General features: G+C 36.8%; 1 protein-coding gene across 20 annotated transcripts in view; it reads left to right on the top strand.

Annotated features, from left to right (window-relative positions):
• The window catches only part of PHF21A (PHD finger protein 21A), a 123,632-nt gene that overhangs the window by 90,936 nt on the left and 9,587 nt on the right, over positions 1-23,109 (top strand). For 13 of the 20 annotated variants that reach the window (XM_021533412.3, XM_021533410.3, XM_021533413.3 and 10 more), the window contains 9 exons: positions 7,017-7,217; positions 10,839-11,093; positions 12,880-12,966; positions 15,202-15,498; positions 17,216-17,314; positions 18,389-18,440; positions 19,240-19,319; positions 19,761-19,821; positions 22,260-22,423. In XM_021533412.3, the coding sequence (XP_021389087.1) occupies positions 7,017-7,217; positions 10,839-11,093; positions 12,880-12,966; positions 15,202-15,498; positions 17,216-17,314; positions 18,389-18,440; positions 19,240-19,319; positions 19,761-19,821; positions 22,260-22,423 (1,296 nt within the window). Of the gene's footprint in view, positions 1-7,016; positions 7,218-10,838; positions 11,094-12,879; positions 12,967-15,201; positions 15,499-17,215; positions 17,315-18,388; positions 18,441-19,239; positions 19,320-19,760; positions 19,822-22,169; positions 22,193-22,259; positions 22,424-23,109 lie in introns of all 20 variants that reach the window. The other 7 variants (XM_021533416.2, XM_021533418.2, XM_021533426.2 and 4 more) reach the window with 4 other exon arrangements.

Below are 23,109 nucleotides of genomic sequence, written 5' to 3'. Positions count from 1 at the left end.
ATGAAATAAGTTCATTTATTTAAATTGCTCCACTTTGCTTGCTTAATGCAGACAAATTTAGTTTAAAGGATGTTGTGTTATGAGGTAAATCATGGGTCGGAGAAGAGAAGCAGTGGGACTAGCCTGGCAGAGGTGCTTAGCTTTAGTAAACAGCTACTGTGTATAGACACAAACAGCTTTCCCATGGGGGTAGCTGCTCCTGTGTATTCTCCTGTGCAAGAATAACAATGCACAGTATTTTTTATTCTGAGATTTTACGTTGCAAGTTTCAGTCTATGACAGATTTTACAAGACCACATTACATGATTCTAGTAAACTAGGTTCAGTTGGAGATGATACAGACTTTTTTTTACATTGAAGTACAAAGGCTCCTGTTTCATTTCTGAAGCTATGTCTAGGTGTTTTTTTTATTTTTCCCTTAAGAACGTTTTTTTTTCCACTGTGAAACTGACAAATGGGTGTAGAACAATAAGATGGGCAAGATAAAATTAAAATGAGCACCTTTTCCAGTGTAGTCAGCAGTTTAATTCTTTAATTTCGTCAGTGTTTTCATGTTGAGCTTGTCCCCATATCCCTTTTCCAACTTTGTATTTGTACTTGGAAATATTTCTGTAAAGGAAAAAAACCTAAAGCAAGATTAACTTTGTCAAACCTTGTCAAATTTAAAAAAATAATTAAATTAATTCCTTTAATTTCATTATTCCTTAATTACATTCAAAGTACTGTACTTAACTCTTTTTCCTGTTCTGTTTTGCCTGTTGTCACACACTTAATTCCCCATTCATTAATTGCTTCATTGTTTAATTATTGTTGCTGTTCTTGCAAATTTCTTAACATACGTGCTGGGGTAAGAAGCTAGATATTACATTTAGTTAATATGTAAACTGCAGGAATACATTGCATGTGTGCTGCCTCGTGTGTGCCTGTTCATTCTCTGTGCTCTGCTTTGTGCATGACTATTCTAAAACAAGAAGACAGTGACGCTTAAGGCATTTTATGGTACAACATTCCCTCCACAAAATAATTTGACTTGGGGTGCTGCAAATATTAAAAGACACAGTAGTGAAAATAAAGCAATCAAAAAGTCACATGAAGCAGAATAGCACAACTGCTATTTTTGACAATTTTAACTTATAATTCTGGCTGTGTTTTTAAATTTAGAAAAAAATTAAGCATTCTCCCCTGTTAAGAAAGAAGGAATGAATATTATTTTCAGAACTGTCATAATCCACTTCTGAATGATTTCTAGCAGCTTTAAGTAATGTTTCTCATTAGTAAAGAAAATATTCAGTATCACTTTCAAAATATGTATGTTCATGTCTGAATTGTGTGTTTGTTTCAGAATCACACCTGTAGGAATTAATTTAAAATACAATTGTGATAAGTCTACCAACATTTTTAATGACAAAAATACTTTTCACATCATACCAATGCTATCTAATAATATTTATCTGACATAACATTGTTTTTTTATGGAATAAAATTTTATATAAATTCCATTTTACACAAGGTACCAGATGCCATAATCAGAAATTGTATTAAAGATATTAAAACTGCAAAGAAAACTTATTAATTCGGAGGTTTCCAAAACTAAGTGGTTCATCTCTAGTGCTCATCAGTATTCTAAGTGTAAATTCACCTCACAGGGCCATCATCGCAGAGGCAGGAGAAGCATTCAGTTGCCCTCACATGCTCTGCAACCTCTTTTAGATGTGCAGAAGTCCTTGCATCTTTGTGCTGCTTTTACAGCTGTGTTTTCTGTGAGCTGAATGCAGCATTTGCTCTTTGGGACACTTACTGGAGTGTTGGCAATGCAGCCATTGACTAGGTAAGGTTAGACACCCATGTATTTTAACTAAGACTTCAAAGACATACAGATTTTTCAGCTATAAAAAGAAATAGGACACATTTCAGTAATGATGCCCAGTAAGGCATTCAAGTATGAGGTGAAAGTGGCCTCCCAGTCCCACTGCTACATTTCTGTTCAGCATTCAAGCACCTCTAACTCTGGGGGAGCCTTTTTGACTGAAAGATATAGAGGCCATTTTGATCACCTTTAAGAAGTAGGAAATGGTACCACTCTTTTTTCTGGAAATAAAATTCTTTCTAATTTAGTTGGTTTAGATTTAGTTGATAGAAAGATCTGGCTATAAGTGAAGCACAGCAACAAATGCAGAATTCCATAAAAATACAGGATAACCACAGAATAACTGTAAATATTTTTGTAGTCCTTAGATCATTCTTTCAATGGAATTTAATTCAAGCTGGCTTGTACAAAAGGGTTTTTTCCATTACTGGTGTAGATTCTGCGTCATCAATTTCTATAATTGGATTTCACTATTTTAAATTTTAGATACTATCTTAAAGTAGTAAATGAGTATACAATTACTTTCCTTGCTTGTAATCTTTCCATTCCCAAATTCCATTCCCAGAATGCACCTTCTTTGCACGTTAAAAACTATTGTACCAGATCTCTTAAAGTTAAGCTTTTAACTTCTTTCTGCCATGGAAATTCTGGTATCTTTCTCTTTGGGTCATGTCAGTGGCTGGCAGCTGAGCAGCTCAAACCACATCAGCTTTGGTTTTGTGATATGAAATGTATGCATTGCAAGATTATTTAGTATGCTAGTTTACTTTCTCATTTTAAAAATTCTTTATATTTTAATTTTTATTAATTTTTGAAGTTGAAAAGCAGAGCTTTCTTTAGGTATGGATGTTTTTCTGAACATGTTCCATGAAAGAAGAGGAAAATGTGTCACCAAATACAACCAGGGATCTAGTATTTAGAAGTGAGATGTACTCAGAGAACTATGTTTTGCTTGATTGACTGATTTAAATGGAAATAATGCTTAACTAATAAGGATAAAAATCTTAAACCTACTTAAAGTTTGCACCAAGTACTTTGCTTATCCTATAAAAACATATTCATGGTAGTTTTTAATGAGCACAGAGATGTCTTTTGGCATAGATACATTACCAAGAAGATCTATTTCTCGCTTAATCAAACCAAAATAATCTTCCAATGCTGTGTTAGGATCTAGCCTGTGGCATAAATGAGAAAGTGGTATAGCAAAATGTCACAATATTGATTGCAATTATTAACTTTAAGGAAGGGTCATATGAGATGTCTCGAGCTCTGAACTCAGCAGCGTGAATGGTTCCTGATGAGATTAGCGATAAAGATGTCAAGACAGCGAGAGCTCTGAGGTGATGCAGTGTGCTTACGGGGGCACTGTTCAACAAATGGGTTTGGAAGTAGTCTGATAGTAACCATTGCATAGGGCTGGCAGTTCCTTTTTGGGTAAAATACAGTTTGGAAGAATGGATGAGATTATTAAATTCTTTCACATCATGGATGTAATGAGAGGATTGACATTCAGTTTTGAGGAAGGTTCAATAAACTTGAAAGACAAATGCTTTTCATACATTCATATTATGGCATGAAAAGAAACTATTCTAGGAGTATGAGGAGAACTAGAGCTTTAAGACATGCAGAAAACTCATTGTGTGCATGATGATGTGTTTATGATTGAGTTAATCTCAATTTAAAATGTTAAAGTAGTCTGTAAGAATTAAATATTCTTAAATATGAGTGGAAAGGAAAAATGGCAATGATTACATTTAAAGAATTAGGAATATTTTTTTAAGAATTCTGTGGTACTTTTAGAACACCTGAATCTGATCGGCATTCAGTCTCTAAGACACGCATCTAGGACTTGATATCAGCCTTGGCAAATCTCAGTCATACAGACTGTACTTTCTGCAGCACAAACTGTCTTTAAAATTGATTAAGAACAGTCAAATAACTGAGGAACAATTTTAAAACACGGTGTTAATGAAGTTTGACAGTAAACAAGAGTTTCTTTCATAGCACCCTCCCGTTTAGTTCCCTGCGGAAGGAGGCTCTGCCGAGGTTGCTGCAGACACACGTGCGCTTCAGCGGGATGCCGGGGCAGCCGTGCGCTGCGTGCGGAGTCAGAGCAGCGGCGTGGGCTGGGCCGGGCACAGGGGGACGCAGAGGGTAGCGCTGGAAACGGGACATCTGCTCCGGGTTCCTGTGTAGGTGCAACCCTGAGAAACTCGCCTGGTTTTGCAAATTCAGCTATGGACTTTGAAATATGTTGTTCAGAGCATCTCTCTTGGTAATTACGAACAAACAGACAATCCCAAACAGTCTTGCAGATAGTAAAATTATTTCAGTAGTTTCAATGTGTTATTTTTACTGACAGTTGGTAGAAACAGCTTATTAAACTGCGTAAGAAATTGGCATGCAGTGCAAACTTCAGTTTTACTCTCTGAATCTTAAAAGCATTAGATGTTTCTTCCAATTTAATATCTGCATAATGGATATGGATGGCAGGATATGCTGCTGCCAGGCAGCTCTCAGCAGCCTCCACCAGGATAGCGTAGACTTCCAGAGCAACGGCGTTTTTCCACTCACGTTATGCATCTTGTGCCAAATATGCTGAGCGTCAGTTTTTGCACAAAGCACCAATACAAACTGTGCTTCGGTCCTGTTTTACCCCATCTCTGCAGGCCGTGCTTCAGGCCCGGGGGTGGAACAGGCAGTGTGTGAATGCCATGTGACTCACCTCGCTCCTGCTCCCCTGCTTGCCTCGCTGGCTCTTGTCCTGCTGTAGCAGTATGGCAGAGGAGCCCTCAGCCTCTCTCTCTCTCTCTCTCTCTCTCTCTCTCTCTCTCCTTCTCTCTTTTTTTTATCATTTCACTAATGTTCCTCCCATTGTAAAGAACAAGATGGAAATTCATTCTTGGGCCATTGCTGCTGATTTCCTCCAGTCAGGGATTCAGTAGAAGAGCATCATTATCCCTGAATTTCGTACTGGCAGCTGTGGAAGACAAAAACTCCCTTCCTGTTCATGCTGGGTATGGTAATTCTTTAGCCTCCCGTGCAGGAGGAGTGTATGTGCAGTCCATTTTTTGGCAGGTATTCTATAAGTACATTGCATTATTTCCTCTCCTACTTTGCTGCCTTCTCTCCTCCCCCTTGGCTGCGTTTTCAGCTCTTGTATCTGCTTGCTGACGCCGCACTTTGATTTGCATGTTAACATGGTTGATCTTTTCAGAAAGCAATTTTAAATGATTGTCCAGTTATTATGTATATGAGCAAGCTGCTGGACACAGGACATTAAAACTATGTGAAATATCTGAATTAGGGAAATGCCTTCTACACTTCTGTTATATGATCCTTGTTTCAGAAGGGAACGAACAGTTTACAGCTTTTAGGCTTTGACAGCTTTTAGCACTTTGCTGGATGCAGGGTAAAATAGTTCTTTTAGTAAAGGACTTTACTAACTCCCTGAATTCTCAGCTAGGTTGGGCCAGTGTTTCTCTTGCCAGAGCTGAGCAGGCATCTTCAGCCAGGGCTGTGGGTTTTGTGGAAGCCCTGCAGTCCTTCTTCTGTTAACTTCAACTTGCTGAATTCAGTCTTTTGCTAAAAGATCGATCATGTGAGCTCACACATTTCAACATTATGAAACAGGGATGTGGGGTTTGTTGCTTGAAGTTTTTATTTGGCTTTTTAAAGTTCCAGTTTTCAAATCTGTCAATTTGGGAACTTGCCCTTTTTGTTGTCTTCTTCTGAGCTAGACGTACACATTCACTGTGTGAGGCACTGTGCTGTATTAGCTCATCATAAGCAAGATACTTAAAATCATAAGTCTACTGTATATCCATAAAATGAGGAAAACAGATTTTTTTTTTTTAAGCTCAGAATTTCATAAACATGTGCGAATGAAATTTGAGGAAAAATATTCTTCCAGTTGTAGTAAATAACTGGGGTTTTGGTTTTTTTTTCCTTCATCTCTATGTTTAGTACTGTGTCTGAATACTAGTGCTTCAAAACAAAACAAACCAAAAAAATTAAAGCATTTGGTATTGTCAAAATGGTTGTGTTATTTGAAACTTTATTTTCCATGTACGTGCAACTTCAGCATCTGGCTCTGGTAGAGCTTTCCTGACCGTTCCTGTTTCCACCAGGGCTTTCTTGGTTCAGCTTGTCCCATGCCTTTAACTTCATTCTCCTCTTCCAAAGACTGCCTTGTTGTGTAATCTCTTGGAGTGTGCATATGCTCTTGATCAAGGGGGCTTAGGTATATAGCTAAATCTTTTTAAAACTGTTCAAATTTGGGGGTGATTAAAGTATATGTAAAAATGTCCATTTCTGGTCATGCCTGCAGAAGGTAAAAAAAGGCTCACCGCGTTTTCACTGTTGTGTACACTAAAGTATAATGTGAACATAAATTGTAAGCCCTTATTATCCATGCAGATAACATGTATCTTATGCTGCAAATCACTTGATCTTAAATCCTTTTACTGTCTAAAGGAGGTGCACAATGGCTACTGGGAGAAGAGATAATTTCAATAATAATAATTTCTAACTTTAATGGAAGCTAAAATGTAATATGAAGCCCCTAAGCTGGAAGAAATAGATCTGTACCATTTTTTTCCCATATAGGTAGGGTTCTCTGATTCTTTTTCAGGTGACAATAATATTGAACAGAAGGACCATGCATCCATGCCCTTCCTGACCCACCCTTTGCACTCAAATTGACTGTTTCTCACTCAGTTTCAATGCCTGGTACAAAATGACATGCCTATTGCCTTGAAATCAGCTGGGAGGCTTCAACCCAAAGTTCTTTTTTGTCACTATTTAGGAGTGTGTGTGTTTGAAGGAGTCAAAACATGTGGAATCATGTAAATATAAGTTTCTGAGGTCTTGCAGTGGTTTGTGAATAGGCTGAATTTTGGTCAATGAGTTTCTACAAGAACAGTGAGGTCACCTTGCTGGGCTGTTAATACTCCTCTGTGGCCAATTTTAGACTGTGTCTATTAGGTAACAGCAATACTTAAAATTTCAAAAAGAGAAGTCCCACTAAGCTTCTGAGCAGTTCCTTATTTGCACTAAATAAATGTATCTTTAGGTGCTATTATTTTCTCTACTACGTGCAGCTAAATAACTGTCATCATTTCTGTTTATGATTTTGTTTATCTGGTAGAAAAGAGTGGTGGAACAGCTTCGAAAGAATTTGATAGTCAAGCAGGAACAGCCAGACAGTAAATTTCAAATACAGCCATTGGCACAGTCAGAAAACAAACTACAGACACCACAGCCACAACCACTACAACAGCTACAGCAACATCACCATCAACAGCAGCAACAGTCCACGGCACCCTCTCCAAATGTGATAGGATCACAGGTAAAAAGCTACAATTCTTTTAATTACTAAATTATGAACTCAATGAAAATTAAAAAAAGGAAAAGTGCAGAGAGAAAACTGCAAACTTTCACTTATGCCTGTTAGTGTACCAAATGAATTTTTTCTTCTGTGAATATGCAGATATGGATCTTTTGGGTTTTTTGGCAAAAATCTCCAATCTGAGTTTAAAAACAATGTGCTGTTTGAAAGTTGAATCATAATACCACAGAAAAGAAGGGTGGCAGTGTAAAAAATAAGTGAAAGTTTAGCACATGAGCCTGTCTTTTCCCTAGGTGTGTGAATGAATCTGACCTAGTACGTCTCAAGAAATAGTTAAATATTTCACACACTCTGTATGAGGTATATGATTAAAATCCTTTATTTTTAAATGACTAAGCAAATGCTCTCTACAAATGTAAACAAAATGCAAGAAAACAGTTCCTTCTTCTTTCTGCTTGGTTCTTTTTAAACAGAGGTAGGTCATACCAAATAATACCTGAATTTTCAAGGATTTGTCTAAAAGCATATAGTGTTAATTGCAGACTTCAAGTTTCAGAAAATAGGGTCTTTATTGGGAAGGTGAACTGAATTTCACTACAGTATAGGATTAGAGACATAATGCCAGAACTCAGCAGAGAAAGTGGATTGCTAAAGAGGGGAATTTTCACGTTTCTCCTGTTCAGATGTTTGAATTCATGAAAGTGTGCTAAATAAAACAGATAGAAAATGCAGGGAGGCATTCTGTAAAAAGAAGTGTATATGAAGTCTTTTCTTCCTGTTGATGCAATTTTAAGAGCTCATGTTTACCTGAATAGGCAGATGACAGAATTCACCCATGAAGTTTGCTTTATGCAAATTGCAGTGAATCACACCCACAGCTTTGACCAGTTGTGATTCTCATCTTCTCTTTTTCTGAAAGCACAGAAGAGATAAATGGTTGGGCTGTTAGTTCTCTTATTAACTCAGCAAGTTGGTTTGGATGTGCTCTAAAATGCATTAGTGAAGCTTAGCTAATTGTATTTTTGAGAAAAACACATTGAAATGAAGCAAACCTAACTAAGGAAAACACATTTTGAGCAGCAACATCAATATCAAAGCTAAAATGGAACAAAGGAGCAAATATTATTCTGTCCTAAAGTATTTATAGGCAAGCAATGGATCACTGTTGTATCAGTAATCTGTTTCTCAGTCAGAAAACATGAGAGCAGCAAACAGAGTTTCATGTGTTTCTCAGTATTCCACGTTTTGAATTCACTCATTAACTTCCAGGTCATCTCCAGGGTTGTAAAAATTGAGGTTTTGTTCAAAGTTAAAGAGCCCTCTAGCGAAACAATCAAAAAACTGCTACTCTCTTCGATGCAGTAGTGCTTGGAAAGTAGTTACAAATTGGAAGGGAGTTTGTCCTGTCCCTTGGATAAATAAACCAGCTTTTATCCTTAACACTTTTCTGATTTTATTTATGTTGTTAAAATAGTGAAGTATCCTCTCTTATTTCTGCACATTTTGTATCTAAGGTTTTGCCTCTGTCTTAACTGTCTCTCAGTCTCTTTCAGCAAAGAAAGGTGCATTACTTTGTCTCTCTATGAACAGTTTGTTCATGCCTACTTTTGTAAATAACATATTTTTCAAGTCTGTGTCACTACAGAGAATTTTTTCAGTGATTGTCTTCAGAGTAATCAAATTTAGGAATCCAGGTATATATGCCATAATTAACAGTGACACATGATATGTCCAGTTAGAAGTTCTTTTAAAATTTTCATAACTAAAAGGTCATTATTGCAATATTATGTGCAATAATGCAGACTCACTATGAATGCAACTCCAGCATGAATTAATATATTGACTACTTTTTAGAATATAGATCTAATTAATGCTCAGCAAAGTAACAGAGATATCAAGCTCTGTGATCTTCTGACTGAAGCTGTACTCTGAGCACTTGCAGAATTAGTAGAACCCCTTGGAAAAGTCACAGTCTTGCATTACATGATTGATTACACTTTTCTTTAAAACTTTTATGGTTGAATGTAATGTTTGTGAAAATGATACCACGTTACATCTCATTGGAAAAGCTTGAATAATGTTACTGCATTATGGAAATGGAGCCTCTTGCTTTGGGGAAGGTGCAGCAGAGGTTGATAAGCTTGTTAGATCTCAGATAAAAAGTTAAGAAAATTGAGTTGCAACAAGGACAGTTTAATTATGTCTGGATTTTTCATAAATGTATAAAACTGAAGCATAAATTATCCTTTGATTTGGCATTATACAGTGAATTTTTTCACACTTGTTTATAATTAAGAGTTAGGTGACAGCTTAATTATTATGAAGTTAGAGGTGTGAAGGTAAACTCTTTGTTTAAGGGAACAGTGTTGGTGAAAATACTGCAGAATTCAACTAGAAATATATTATTTTATTAGGAAAAAAGATAAAGGTCTTGTATGATTAAAGTCAAGTAGTCTAAATCAGGCATGTTCAGAACACAAAGACTGTGCAATCCCTGTTTTCCCATTTTTTCCTCTGTAAAACACAGAGCTGACATCAGGAGCAAATGCTGGTTATTTAGTACTAAAGCATTTGATCATGTGACTAAAGTTTTGAAGATGCAGTGCCATTGGTGCAATGGATTTTTTACACCAAAGTGAAAAGAAATAAGATCATTTGCCATTCTGTCGAGTGTCACATGTCATGAGTTTTCTGTTTGCATCGTGTTCTGGTTTTATATGGAGACCCTCACCTTGTTGCTTTTTGAATGAGAGTTGTAAAGTCCATTTGCTTTAGCATCTTGGGAGACAGTATATTTTAAAACAAAACTGTGAAATGATAGTTGCTTCAACTTTGGAATTTTGGACATGATGTACTGAGGCATTTCAGATAAATGCTGTTGTTACATGATTCAAAACCACTCTTTTTAAAACAGCCCAAGAGTAATCATGGTGTCAAATACATATTCCAAAATTAGCCCATTCCACAGAAGTTAAACTTAATTGTCTGCAGCTGGGCAGACTAACAGCCAGCTCTTAAAACTTCAGGACAACCCTACTGATACTATTAGGAAAGAAAGTTCAGTGCAAGGTAACTGTATGTATCACTAAAGCTGAGACTGGGATGCCCAAAATAATAATTATATTTTTATTTTTTTAAAAAATCAACTTATGAATGCTTTTCCCCTTCTTCCTCTGGTTGTGAAGATCACTGTAACTACAGTTTCCATTTGAAAATATGAGTTTTACTCAGTGAAAAGCTAGTTTGTTGCTATGTTTCATAAACCTTCACCGTAAATGTTTGATATTGACAGCACATATTTGGAAGTATTATGAAACTAAAAGATCCAAAATGCATATGCCACTGCTAACACTTAATTGTAATTGTCTCAGGAATAGGTTTTGATTCAATCTGCAGTGCTGCAGGTGATTAAAACAGAACAAACATGTGCCTCAAATGAGAATGCTTCTAGCTATCCAGTTTTCAGAGGCATAAGATAATGTGCTTGTCTGAACAGCAGGTAGATAGGTTCAGAGCTGCCTCTTCTTTCTCATGCTGTCTATTGTTTCTGACTAACCAACCCACGTCCTGTCTGATATGGAGTGTCTCTGTCTCTTACAGTGTATTTTCTGTTTCCCTTAGAAAACTGTAACTACAGCTTCTATGATCACCACTAAGACACTACCTCTCGTCTTGAAAGCAGCAACTGCGACCATGCCTGCCTCTGTTGTGGGTCAGAGACCTACCATTGCCATGGTTACTGCTATCAACAACAATCAGAAAGCAGTCCTCAGCACTGATGCGCAGAATGCACCAGTCAACCTCCAGACAACAAATAAGGTCACTGGGCCAGGAGCTGAGGCAGTCCAAATAGTGACAAAAAACACAGTAACTTTGGTAAGCGTTTCATGTGTTTGCCCTGCAGTTATGTGTGGGTTTGGTTAACAAGAGGGCTATTAGAAAAAAATAAACAGTCAGGGTTTCTCACAGAAATGAGGATAGTAGGGGCATGGTGTGAGTCTTCACTAGCTGACGTTGCTAAAGCGATAGTCTATAAGAAAAACATCTTCTCTCCATGTGGGTTGTTATTACTGTTTTGCTTTATAGAGTTAAATCAGTGCTGTCATCACCTCTGTAAAGTTTCCCCTGTTAGTAACCGTAGTCATGGAGCAGTAGTGATTGTTTTGCCCTTACTGAATCTGTATGGCTGTGCTCTGCAGAATTCCTACTCTTTTCTTAGGCAAAGGAGATGTCAGACTTTCTTTATTTGATCAATTTGAGTCTTCATCTTAGATTTTTTTGAGTCAATCTCTTACTCCCTTTGCATGATAAAGTCTCTGGTGTTAGATACATCCCTTAAGTTTGCCCACTACCATGTCTTCATTCAGCATGTTTTCAAACACATAAACGCATGCTGTTTCTTTAAAAACATGTATTTTGGAAATACCAATTTTGTGCTTTAGCTACACCACACAGTCTTTTCCAGAATAGCTAGCCACCTAGAAATAAAAGAACCAGTGTTTCAGAACTGGATTATATAGGCTTCTTGGTCTGGAAACCAGGCATTATGTAACAGCATGACAAGGAAATTTTACTTCTGAAGTAAAGGCTATGGCTTTATTAAACATAAATCCAATTTATCTATATTTATTAAAATACAGTTTAATGCAGATAGAAGTAATTTTACTCCCTAATGAGACATATGTTTGTGATCAGAATAGAGAAGACTATTTGACTGACGTTATTTCTATATTCTCTTTTCCTGTGTCATCCCTTGCACCACTGTCATCTCTTCTTTGTGTCTGTACTTCATTTCCTTGCTGAATAACTTTGATTTGAGGAGGTAATTCTATTTTAATACTAGTCTACGATTTATGTTTTTGTAGCAAATTTCATCAAAAATATCAGAATATTTTCCTGAGTACTAATTAATCAGTACAAGACCTTTTTGAAGAAAATTGCAATCTTGTGTCAGTGGACAGAAGTATAGGAGGGTATAAAATCACATTGACATTAATTTCAGAGAATCTCCCCAGGTACTCATGGTAGCTGGTAGTGCTATTCAGTGGTTAATCATGTGGCAGCTCCATGAAGGTGATTTCAGTTTCACTTTCAGGGAAGTACTTAAAATCAGATCTTAATTGTTTCAAATGAATAGCCTACTTTTGAAAATTTCAAGTTGGGTATTTAGAGCCCCTCGTAGTGTCATTAATATTGCTGAAAGAGTTGTAACTTCCCAATCTTTGCTATTTGCATGAGATGTTCTCTCATTCTTCTGTGTGTCATTTACTATAAAAAGACCATAGCTCATATAGCTGGGCAAGGAAATGTTACTATTTTCTGTCTGTTGTAATGCCATTTTTTAATGATTAAAAGAAATACAAGTTTTTATTATCATCAGATGAAATGGTTTTAGATTGCAGAGCACAATAGTTACTACAGTTGAACTAAAAGGAAATATGTCTGCAATTTATGAAGTAAGGTGTGTAGGATCTAAAAAATAAGGTTTAGTTCTGTCTTTAATACATTTCTAATTAGGAACCTCTTGCTATAAAAAAATTATTTACAGAGTGAAAACTGAGGACATCAGGTCTGAAAATAATTCTGAATATTGATTTTGGTGAAAAACTTAAAAGCTAAAGTTTCCTCTTACTTCTTACTGAGCTTTCTCATGTTCTTACAGCAGGTTCAGGCTACGCCTCAGCCCATAAAAGTGCCGCAGTTCATCCCTCCTCCCAGACTTACTCCTCGTCCAAATTTTCTTCCACAGGTGAGTATACAGAGAACAAACAATAGAAGAAGGAACTTAATTATAGCATAGATAGAAGAGACTTTTGATGAACATTTTGTGGCATTTACTGCTGATGTGCTGGAGAAGACAATTCATCCTCAACAGGTTTGCAGATGTTAACAAATTTGAGGGTGCAGTCAATATTCTTCAAGGCAGTGCTGACATGCAGACAGCCCTAGACAGGATAAAGGAAGGGGCCAGCAGGAATTTCTGGAGCCTCAGCATGAGAAAAGGTAGTCTTCAAACTTGGAATGGACTAACTCTTTGCACAGGTACAGGCTGGGGGCTGACTGGCTGAGGAGATGCACAGATTAAAAGGTCTTGGTTGACAGCAGCTAAATGAGTGATGTGCCCTAACAACAAAGAAACCTACCAGCATGTTGACCTGTACCAGCAGGATTACAGCCAGTAGATTCAGAGAAGAGATTATCCACCTTTCCTCAGCAATCGTAAAACTGAGTCCAATAAACACCCTGCAGTTTTGGAATCCCTGGTTGATAAATCTGAGAGAAGCATGGGAAGAAAGGCCACTAAGAGAGCTTGGGTGGGGCAGGAATATATAACCTGTAAGGAGAGGCCGAGGAATCTGGGCTTTTCAAATTTGGAGAAGAGGCTTTGGAGGCACCCTAACAGCAGTGTTACTTCCAGTATCAGTGAGGAAATAAACAAGAAGCTGGAGACATAGGTGGTTGGCAGGACAATTAGAGGCAATGCTCATAAATTAGGACAGCGAAGTTTTAGACTGCATATAAGGAAACACTTCTCTCCTTGAGGACAATTAGGAGCGGAAGAGGCTTTTCAGACATGTTGTGAAAGCTTCATCCTTGGGAGTTTTACAAGATTTATTTGGACAAAGCCGTGAGCCAACCAATCTGCATTTAGTGATGGTCCTGCTCTGAGCAGGAGGTCAAATTAGAGACCTCCTCAGCCATCCTCCAGCCAGTATGAGTTTGTAGTTACAAAATTTGCATATGATGATTATATATAATCTTGTTTGCAATAAGTGAAATGAACCCATGGAATAGGTGTCATCAAAATCAAAGCATCGCCCAAGGCCTTAAATTGCTCTAATTGTTGCTTGCTGCTCATGAGCAAAAAAAGAAAAAAATGATATTTCTCTAGATTATTCCCAAGTATTTCTGTATTTCAAGGGAGAATGACCTCTGTTTTCAGCTGAGTAGTAAAACTTGCAGGTCACTTTTTTTTTTCATGGTTTGGGGAGGACATGGATTGCTTCTTTTTGTAAAAAAATAAAAATATCTTGGATTAACTACTTAATTTGTATGAAATATGTGATGCTGTGAATAAAAATAAATCTTTTGCAAAGCGAGAAGGGAAAGTAAGGGCTGGTATCTGATTAAGATTTGGGTATGGTGAGATCTGTTGGAATGTGATCTAGTTTTTCATGGTAAAATGCTTTATGGAGTATTGCAGGAATCAAATAAGGAAAAAAAAGCTTTATTTTTAAAGTAAAGTGCTCTGCTTCTGTACTCTGTAATGATATTTTCAGTCCATAGTTAAGTACAAACTTAATGGAGACATGAAATAAGCAAGTATTGGTGATGGAGTTTTAGAAGATTCTTGTGGCTCTTTTCTTTCTTGTGAAAGAAGATAAATGGTTGCATTTACTTGTATGTTCAGCACTTTCAGTAAGGGATTAATATATAATCTTGTCACTTTTTTTGCTTATCAAGATTGCTTTTCCAGGTATCTAAATAATATATAGAATTGACAGATAACAGGTATTTGCTGAAAAAAAATAATTTTTTGTTTCAGGGCACAATCAACTGTTCATAACTTCTTGGAGGTTCATTACAAAGACCTGAAACACTTTTAATACTAGCGCCTCAGCTGTGCCTGTAAATATCACATGGATTTTTTTGGCCTGTAAAACCAAGATGTTAATTTAGATACAGATAAGGCATTTGGCAATAAATATTCTGTATAAGTGTCTGTGCATCCAAATACCATTTCAGGGATGATGACTGTATATGCAAATGTTATAGATGGGTTTTATGTAAGTAAGCTTGAAAATGTGGTGCTTTTTTCCTCTTAACATACTTAGGACAGTATGCTAAAAATTACGTTATCTAAAATAAATCAAGCAGCCTCCTGCAGATTATACAGGATGAATTGAAAGACAGTAAAAATTTGATCTGAAATACTGATATACAGATCTCTGGAGTTTTTTTTTCTCTTATTTTGTTTTTATAGGTTCGACCTAAACCAGTTGCCCAAAATAACATTCCTATTGCCCCTGCACCTCCTCCAATGCTTGCAGCTCCTCAGCTTATTCAGAGGCCTGTGATGTTGACAACAAAGTTCACACCCACCTCTTTACCCAACTCTCAGAACTCCATACATCCAGTTCGTGTAGTTAACGGGCAGACAGCAACCATAGCCAAAACTTTCCCTATGGCACAGCTCACCAGCATCGTGATAGCAGCACCGGGTACCAGGCTTGCTGGGCCTCAGACTGTACAGATCAGCAAACCAAACATTGAAAAACAGGTACAGATAAAGTGTCTGCTAGTGCAGGGTACTGGGTTTATTGCTTTACTGTGCAGGTTTGGAGAGGACGACAGCCAGGGAGAAGTTTTCAGTGGATACTGGAGATACTCTTGTTCCAATGGCAGTACAAATTATGGAATGACTTGGCAGCTCTTAGGATAGATGTTACCATTTCCTTCTAGTATGGGCCATTGGCACCTTTTTCTCCTGCTTCAGTGTTTTTATGCTCCCTCTACTGTTTAACCGTCAGTAGTTCATAAGCAGGCTATGTTGCAGGGTTTGACTAGTATCTTGAAGAACAAGTACAAGCTGAAATCCATCCACATAACAAGCCCTTTTGTTTTTCAAGGAGTGGTTATGTGAAAGGCAAAAATTGCACAAAATTGTAGGGATACTTAATCAGATAAATGTAGCCATTTCTTCCGTGATCCCTTGATCTTGCAATCTTGTGATTGGAGGCAAAATAGTCTCACTTAGCTTCTGAAGTCTGATAGTTCCCTGTGTCTAAATTGGATTGAATGAGTGGAAAGGAGACTTTCAGAAGCAGAGAATACTGTATGTTTAAAGTCTCTCTCCAGAAAAGACTTCTATAAAATAAAAATTACTTAAGTCAGTGTGGGTTGCAACTAAGAGTCCTCACCAGTCTGTTCAAGTAAAGCAATATTCTGATTAACTTTTAACTTTTTTGTATATTGTATGTTAGTAACAGTGTAACATTGTATACTATATTGCATACTATAACACATAATATTTATGTAATTGCTATAGATAATAGTAAGTATATATGTCACTTATAACTCTTTCCTAGACTAATGTACCTTGAAGTTACCTTCTTTCTGCTTTTGAAGTACTTCTGGAGACTGAAAATCATGTGCATGAAAGTTGTGCTCATGCTCAGTTGTGCTTGTGAAGTCTCATGAGTAGGTTCTTGCATACCTCAGGGCTGTTGTACAGGTTACTCAGCAATGTGTGTCCTTTCCATGGGAAGTTGTACTTCTACAATATTTGACTTTTGATGCCTGCTCCTTTTGGTGTCAGCAATATACATTTGCTCTTTGAATAATTACTGGCAACTACAGAAAAACATAGAAGAATGGTGGTGGTTCAATAACATATGAATTTTTCTGTATAGTTTCTCCATATCATAAATGGGAATAGTTTGCTGTCTGTAGCTTACCTTACTCAGTTTATAGCCTCAACATCCATGCTATAGACTAAGGAATGTCATGCAGAAGATTTATTACTTAAGAAAAAGGCTTCAGAAGCCTCTTAACATTGAGGGGTTCAGAGAGACAGTTTTTGAGCTATTCATAATGCTATAAAATACAAAGACTGAGGAGTGAGAAGTACAAAATGTATGTATGAAGAATGATTTTTAAGTGGAGGTCTTGATGGGATGAGTTTTCTTGAAATGGCTGTTATTCCCATACGTTATGGTGATTTCTGTAACAAAGTTAACTCTTAAAATTACTGTTTTATCTTGTATGGCTGTGTGGGATAATGGATTGGTGAGAAGGCTGTTTCATTCTTTGTGAAATGAAAATGCCTTATTTAACATTCCTCTCACATCAGATTCCTCAGTTAAGTCTTTGTTAGTACACTATCAGCTTTAAACATTTTCTCTCCTGTATCTGTGAAAGTATTTGTTTTGCTTTAATAGTCAAAGTAAAAAAAGTCATTCTTATCACTGAATGAGAGAAACACTGTTTTAATGCAGGCTATTAAACCACATGTGGAAACAGAAGAGAAGCAAACAGAAAGTCGTACAGTCACCCCACCTGCTGCACCGAAGCCAAAACGAGAAGAAAATCCACAGGTATCAGAACATACCCAGAACTTTCTTTTAAGAAAAAAAAGGGGTACTGTCCTTCAGAAAATATTTTTTCTGTCTGTTCCCTCAAGACTTCTTAACTTCAACATTCCATACATTCCTGTTGGAGAGCAGTAGTTGATAAGGCTACAGAATAAAAATAATTGATAGATGTAGTGCATTGCATTTTTCAATTGTGGAATGCATTTGGCTTCTAAGCCTTTTGTAAGTTAGAAGATTGTCATTTCTCTGCAGTACTTTCTTCAAACAGGGGTTTAGATTACAGAGTTGATTTCCACTCCTTTGAGGTTTTAGACTCTGGAGTTATTCTCAAAGCTGAAGAAATGTCTGTTTTCCTTTATAAAATATTTCTACTCTGGTGAGCAGGAAGGAAAGAGTCACATAAATCCACATTCTTCTTGTGTTTTAGTCCAATTTAGTTTCCATTGAAAGAGAGGACAGAATAACTATTTCTTAAAGCCTTTCTGCCATGAAGAGCTTTGGAACTGATTGCAGCTAAATGCTCTGCTACATTTGTTTTCGTAGATGGATTCAAATTGACTGTGTGAGCTCTAACCGTTGTCAGTTAGACAGCAAAATTCTGATTCTTACCTGTCTCTATGTTTCCTGCATTAAAATTAGAATCTTCTAAGAAATGTATAGCCCTTAGCAAATAGCAAATCTAAGCTAGGGTTGGCTCCTTGTTGATCACACTAGATGGAGAATGATCTTAAACTAGCAATATTTTTCTGGCAATTGAATTGTGTTTGTATTTTCTAATAGTTCAGTGCTGGAATGGAAGTAAAGAAAATGCTCTCTTGTTCCCAGTTCTACCTACTCTGTGATCACAAACAATGGGCATTTCCCAGTATCTCAGTCTACATTCCCATCTAGAAAATGGGACTCTTGTCTGACCTTTTCCAAGAAGTTTGACATACATGAATGAAAAGTGATTTATAGGAGCAAAGTATCATTAAAAATTTTTTTGGTGCTTAGTTACTGGTCAGCTACCTTTAAAGGGCCTAAATGACTCATCCTAACAATTGCACTTTTCATGATCTTTCTTCTTCCCCCTCACAGAAACTTGCCTTCATGGTGTCTCTGGGACTAGTTACTCATGACCATCTGGAAGGTAGGAGAAATGTCTTAGGTTGATTGTTCAGCTCTGGTTTTATGGTCATTCTGAATTGGAAGTAGAATTCCAAAATATTTCTTGTATTAAATGCAGTACTTTCTTGTACAATAGTACCTTTGGGATGTCTGTACTCTTGATCTAACTTAGTTTGTTATGCATAAGGTTTTGTTCTTCTTATGACATTGAAATAAAGCAGTTATTTATGCAGTGGAGATTGGGAAGAAAATGTATGCTCTGATGGTAGAAATCTGTGGCAATACCACTGCCTTCTGGACAGCCCCTCTATCTGCAGATACACCATGGATAATTTTACTGTAACCTACGTCTAGACTTTTAATTTATTTCATGATTCCATCAGACTGTAATTTGTAATTAATAAGTTAATGGATTAGAATTTGATTTATAATTTAATCTTCTATACATTGAAAGACAGCCTATAATTTCAATCACCTGCATATTTCTGTATGTATTTTTAAGTATCAGCAAGGTTGCCAGAGGCATTTTTTTTAGATCTCAGTTATACTGACCATTATTTTTAAGTGTCTTAGTCGTAGATTACCTGGTGAGAAGAAGGCAATGATTTAATGAGTTACTTGAGCACTTTATTTGTATTCTTTGTCAGCTGTTAGTTTTCAAACCTTCAGAAGTTAAAAGTATAACACGGTTGCCTATACCAGGCATGACTGGTGTTCTGTAGAAATCTTTGCAGCTCTTCTCACATGCGAACTGAATCTGTAAACTTTATATAATTTCTGAGATACATTGTTTTCTAACCTGAATGCTTTTGTTTTACAAGAAATCCAAAGTAAGCGACAAGAGAGGAAAAGAAGAACAACAGCAAATCCAGTGTACAGTGGAGCCGTTTTTGAGCCTGAGGTATTAATTTTTTGCTGGAGGAAGCTGATATTTTCATTCTGATCTTGAGTGTCTTTCTAACATCTTGCTACCTTGTAAGCTTTCTCAGTTCTAACTGGAAAGGCAGGCTATCATTTATAGTTCAAAAGGCCATTGCAATGACACAACCCTCAGATTTTTAAATAGTAAATACACTGGGGTGTTTCTAGTACTTATATCTTTTTCTGCCTTCTATATAAAGCTGGCATCAAATGGCAATGTGTGTTGGTCTGCTTGCATATCAGGCTGAAGCAGTTTGGATGTCAGCAGCAGTGTAAAAAAGCTAATCTTTCTAAAGATGTTCTTCAGAAAACAAAAAAGCCAGTAATCTCACTTAATACTTACTGTGCTGTTCTTCAGCTACTGCATATAGTTATTGCCAGAAATGTTCCCCAACATAAATTATTCCATTCTTCCCTGCAGCGCAAGAAGAGTACAGTGACGTACCTGAACAGCACAATGCATCCTGGGACACGTAAAAGAGGTGAGGTACACCCAGACCTGTCTCCCTGCCCAGTGCTTCTTCCTCCACATTGCATTTGTAGTCCCCATGTCAATTTGAAGAGCAAGACAAGAAGGACTCAACAGTACTTCATTTGTCCAGTAAATTTCCATGTTAGGCAAAGACCATGACTTCTCGATATTAGCATAGCAAGATCTATTAGGCATCTCAGTGTTTCATTTCAGTTTCACTCTCAAAAAAAACCAAACAAAACCACTATTTATAAAACCACCCAATTCACTAGATATTTACTAGAAATGTGGGATGTTTGAACATCATTTAGTGATATGAAGCTGCTGTTAAGATCCCCTTGTTAATGACTAGATTGTATTGTTACTGTCAAGGAGAAAGTGGTTATGGAAAAAGCATCTGTGTCCTAAGAGAGGAAACTTAGTGTGACAAAAGCCTTGTTTCCTGCTGGAAATAGGGATGGGTCCTTCAAAAGAACTTACCCTGAGTGAGAAAAGCTCTCTTGCTCATACTAAGCACTTTAACTGCAACCAGAGTGCCACTTGTCCTAAAATGACAGATGGTCTTTCATATAGACATGCAGTATTATTCAGAAGAAATCCTTCTGTAGAACAGGTAAAATTTTAAAACTTAGTTTATAGTGAAACAGAACAGCATGGGAGAGAATGTGATGCCGTTATTTGTGCATGGCATTGACCACACCTACTTGGCAATGTTTACCTGATTTCTTTATGATTTTCTGCAGTCCTTAAAGACTCATAATACCTTCTCTATCCTAAGTTTTCTGTCTAAAAAAGTAATAAATCAGATTTAAAAAAAAATAAACCAGTCTCTCACCTAGCATTGACCAGTTCCATTATCTTTTGGGGTTTTTGGCTGCAAGATGAAATATTAATTTGACATATTCTCTTCTTAATCCATGTTTTCAGTCCAGCAGACAATGTGGCAAAGCTGACACTTTTGCAGCTATGCTGTTTTTAAATAAAAGATGTGTCTTTACTGTTATCCCCTAAAAACATTAAATGTATTTTTTAAAAAGATATGATGTAGATTTTAAATATAAAGTTTTTGCATTTGCTCTGTGGATAATTAAATGTTCCTTCTTCTAGTAATGATTTCTTAATTTTATTTTAGACCTTATAATGAACAATTACTTTATCAATGCAAATGATTGCATGTATTTGTACTTGATACTCTCTTAGCCTGTTTTTGCAACTGACTATTATACTTTCTGTTTTTTTCATCACACCCTATTGTGAACCTTTACATTGCATCAGCACCAAATTAGTAGCACATGTTTTCAATTGACAAAAGATTTGGAAGTATACATTTGTTTTGTAATTTAATACAGCGATATATTGAGTGAAAAGCTTTTGTAAGCATTTGCCCTTGAGAGCTATAGTTTAATTATAGATGGTGCTGAGCATGTCAGAAATTTCACCCATGGACATCACTAGCAGAAATCCATTTCCAAGGACATACTCAGTTCTGGAACATATCCAGACCTTAAATGCAAGGTTTAGCATGTTAATAGGTGTAGACTGACAATCTGTAAACATAAGATCTGAGGAATTATTCCTAGATCCTAACTCCTTTATGTTTACATATCTATAAATTACCTTGAAGAAGGAAGGCAGAAATGATGGTTGCATACTGGGTTTTTTGCTGTCTTGCTTTGCATTCATAATTTTATAAGAATTGTTATGAAGACATTTTGCACATCTGCTAGTCTAAAGGAGTATGCATAATCAAACATACTTGGCTGAGAGAGTCTAAGAAAGAACACAGAATTTGGAGTGGGTTACAGCAGAAGACTAGTGATAGGTTAAAACTGGTAATAGTTATGGATCAGAAAACAAGACCTTTTCTTAAATAGCCTGATTTTTAAAATGTATCAGTAGGGTAGAAAGTGCTGATCTGTGAATTGACAGGTTTAAAAAATGGGGAAGAAAAGTAGGGGGGTGGTGAGTGTTGGCCTCTGATAAAGGACTTAACCTCTGTATAGATTTATGCTGGCACTTACAAAGATAGCGAAGTGTAGGATAACTGTAAATAGGATTTAATAGTAGCTATTGTAGCTTCTGAGAAGCTTTGATGCCAACATTTTTCCCCTAAAAACTGAATAGCCTCATTTTTAGGAGTGGCAACTGTTCCCATGCTGCTTTTGTGGGAATAATTCTTTGACCCTCTACAGAACTTATTTCTATTTCCTTCTGAAATACATCTTTTAAATGTTCTTTCTTTGAAAAATTCTACTTAAATATTTCTAAAAAATGTTTATATCTTTGCTTCTGTCCTTCCACTTATGACTTTTATATTAACTTCCTCTCTGTGCTACATCATTTCCTTTTTCACGCTAGCCAATGAGGACCACTGGCCAAAGGTATGTAAGATCATTTTTCCTTTTTTTTTTTTTTTTTTTGTTTGTGTTCCCTGTTGTTAATATGTAGGTCGTCCACCTAAATACAACACGGTGTTGGGGTTCGGGGCTTTGACCCCCACATCCCCTCTCTCCAGTTATCCTGACTCCCCTGAAAATGAAAAGACAGAGACCACATTTACTTTTCCCGCAGCTGTTCAGCCTGTGTCCCTGCCTAGCCCCAGCTCCACCGACGTAAGTAACTCTTGGGGAGGGGGTTACTTTTAGAAAGTTATGCAAAACAGGCATGAGGAAAATCATTGCAGGTTTTGTTTTTTTAATCTCACTCATCATTTGTCCCGATTCAGTGCAGTGAAACAGTCCAGCATTTTTATAACACCCTTCCTTTTTATCTCCTGCACCTGTGTTGTTATCCTGTAGAGATTTTATTTATAACTCCTTCAGTGGATTGAAACATTGGGAGGCACCAGGCATGCTAGATGAGCTAATTTCCTTTGTGTAGTTTCTGAGATCTTGTCTGACTGAATTGAATCTGTCATCCATGGAAAAGGGCCAGGGGGTGTGTGGGGTGGGTGGGGAAGAGGAGAATGAAAAGTATTAGTTACAGGCCATAATAACAAAAAGTTGTGTTTCTATAATGAGAGAAGGTTGGAAACTGCTTCATCATACAGAACAGCCAGGAGCAGCATTTGTGGTACTGATTTGGTAGAAAGTGTGTAGGGACTTTGCAGTGGGGGTAAAACAGTCCTCAGGAGCTGGAGTGTACTTTCATTTAAGAGCTTGCTTTTAAAAGACTGGTATTTACAGGGCACAGTTTAAAAATCAAAAGGTGCTTGGTTATTTCTTTATACTGGTGTTGCACTCTCCTTCTGCAGTTCTTCTTTTAGAAAAGAGTCATATATACTTGAGGCCCAGCTATC

This window comes from Lonchura striata, chromosome 6 (genome assembly GCF_046129695.1).
Source record: "Lonchura striata isolate bLonStr1 chromosome 6, bLonStr1.mat, whole genome shotgun sequence".
NCBI lineage: Eukaryota > Metazoa > Chordata > Aves > Passeriformes > Estrildidae > Lonchura > Lonchura striata.
The sequence above is the reverse complement of the archived record's forward strand: the minus strand, read 5'-3'. Positions and strand labels throughout refer to the sequence as shown.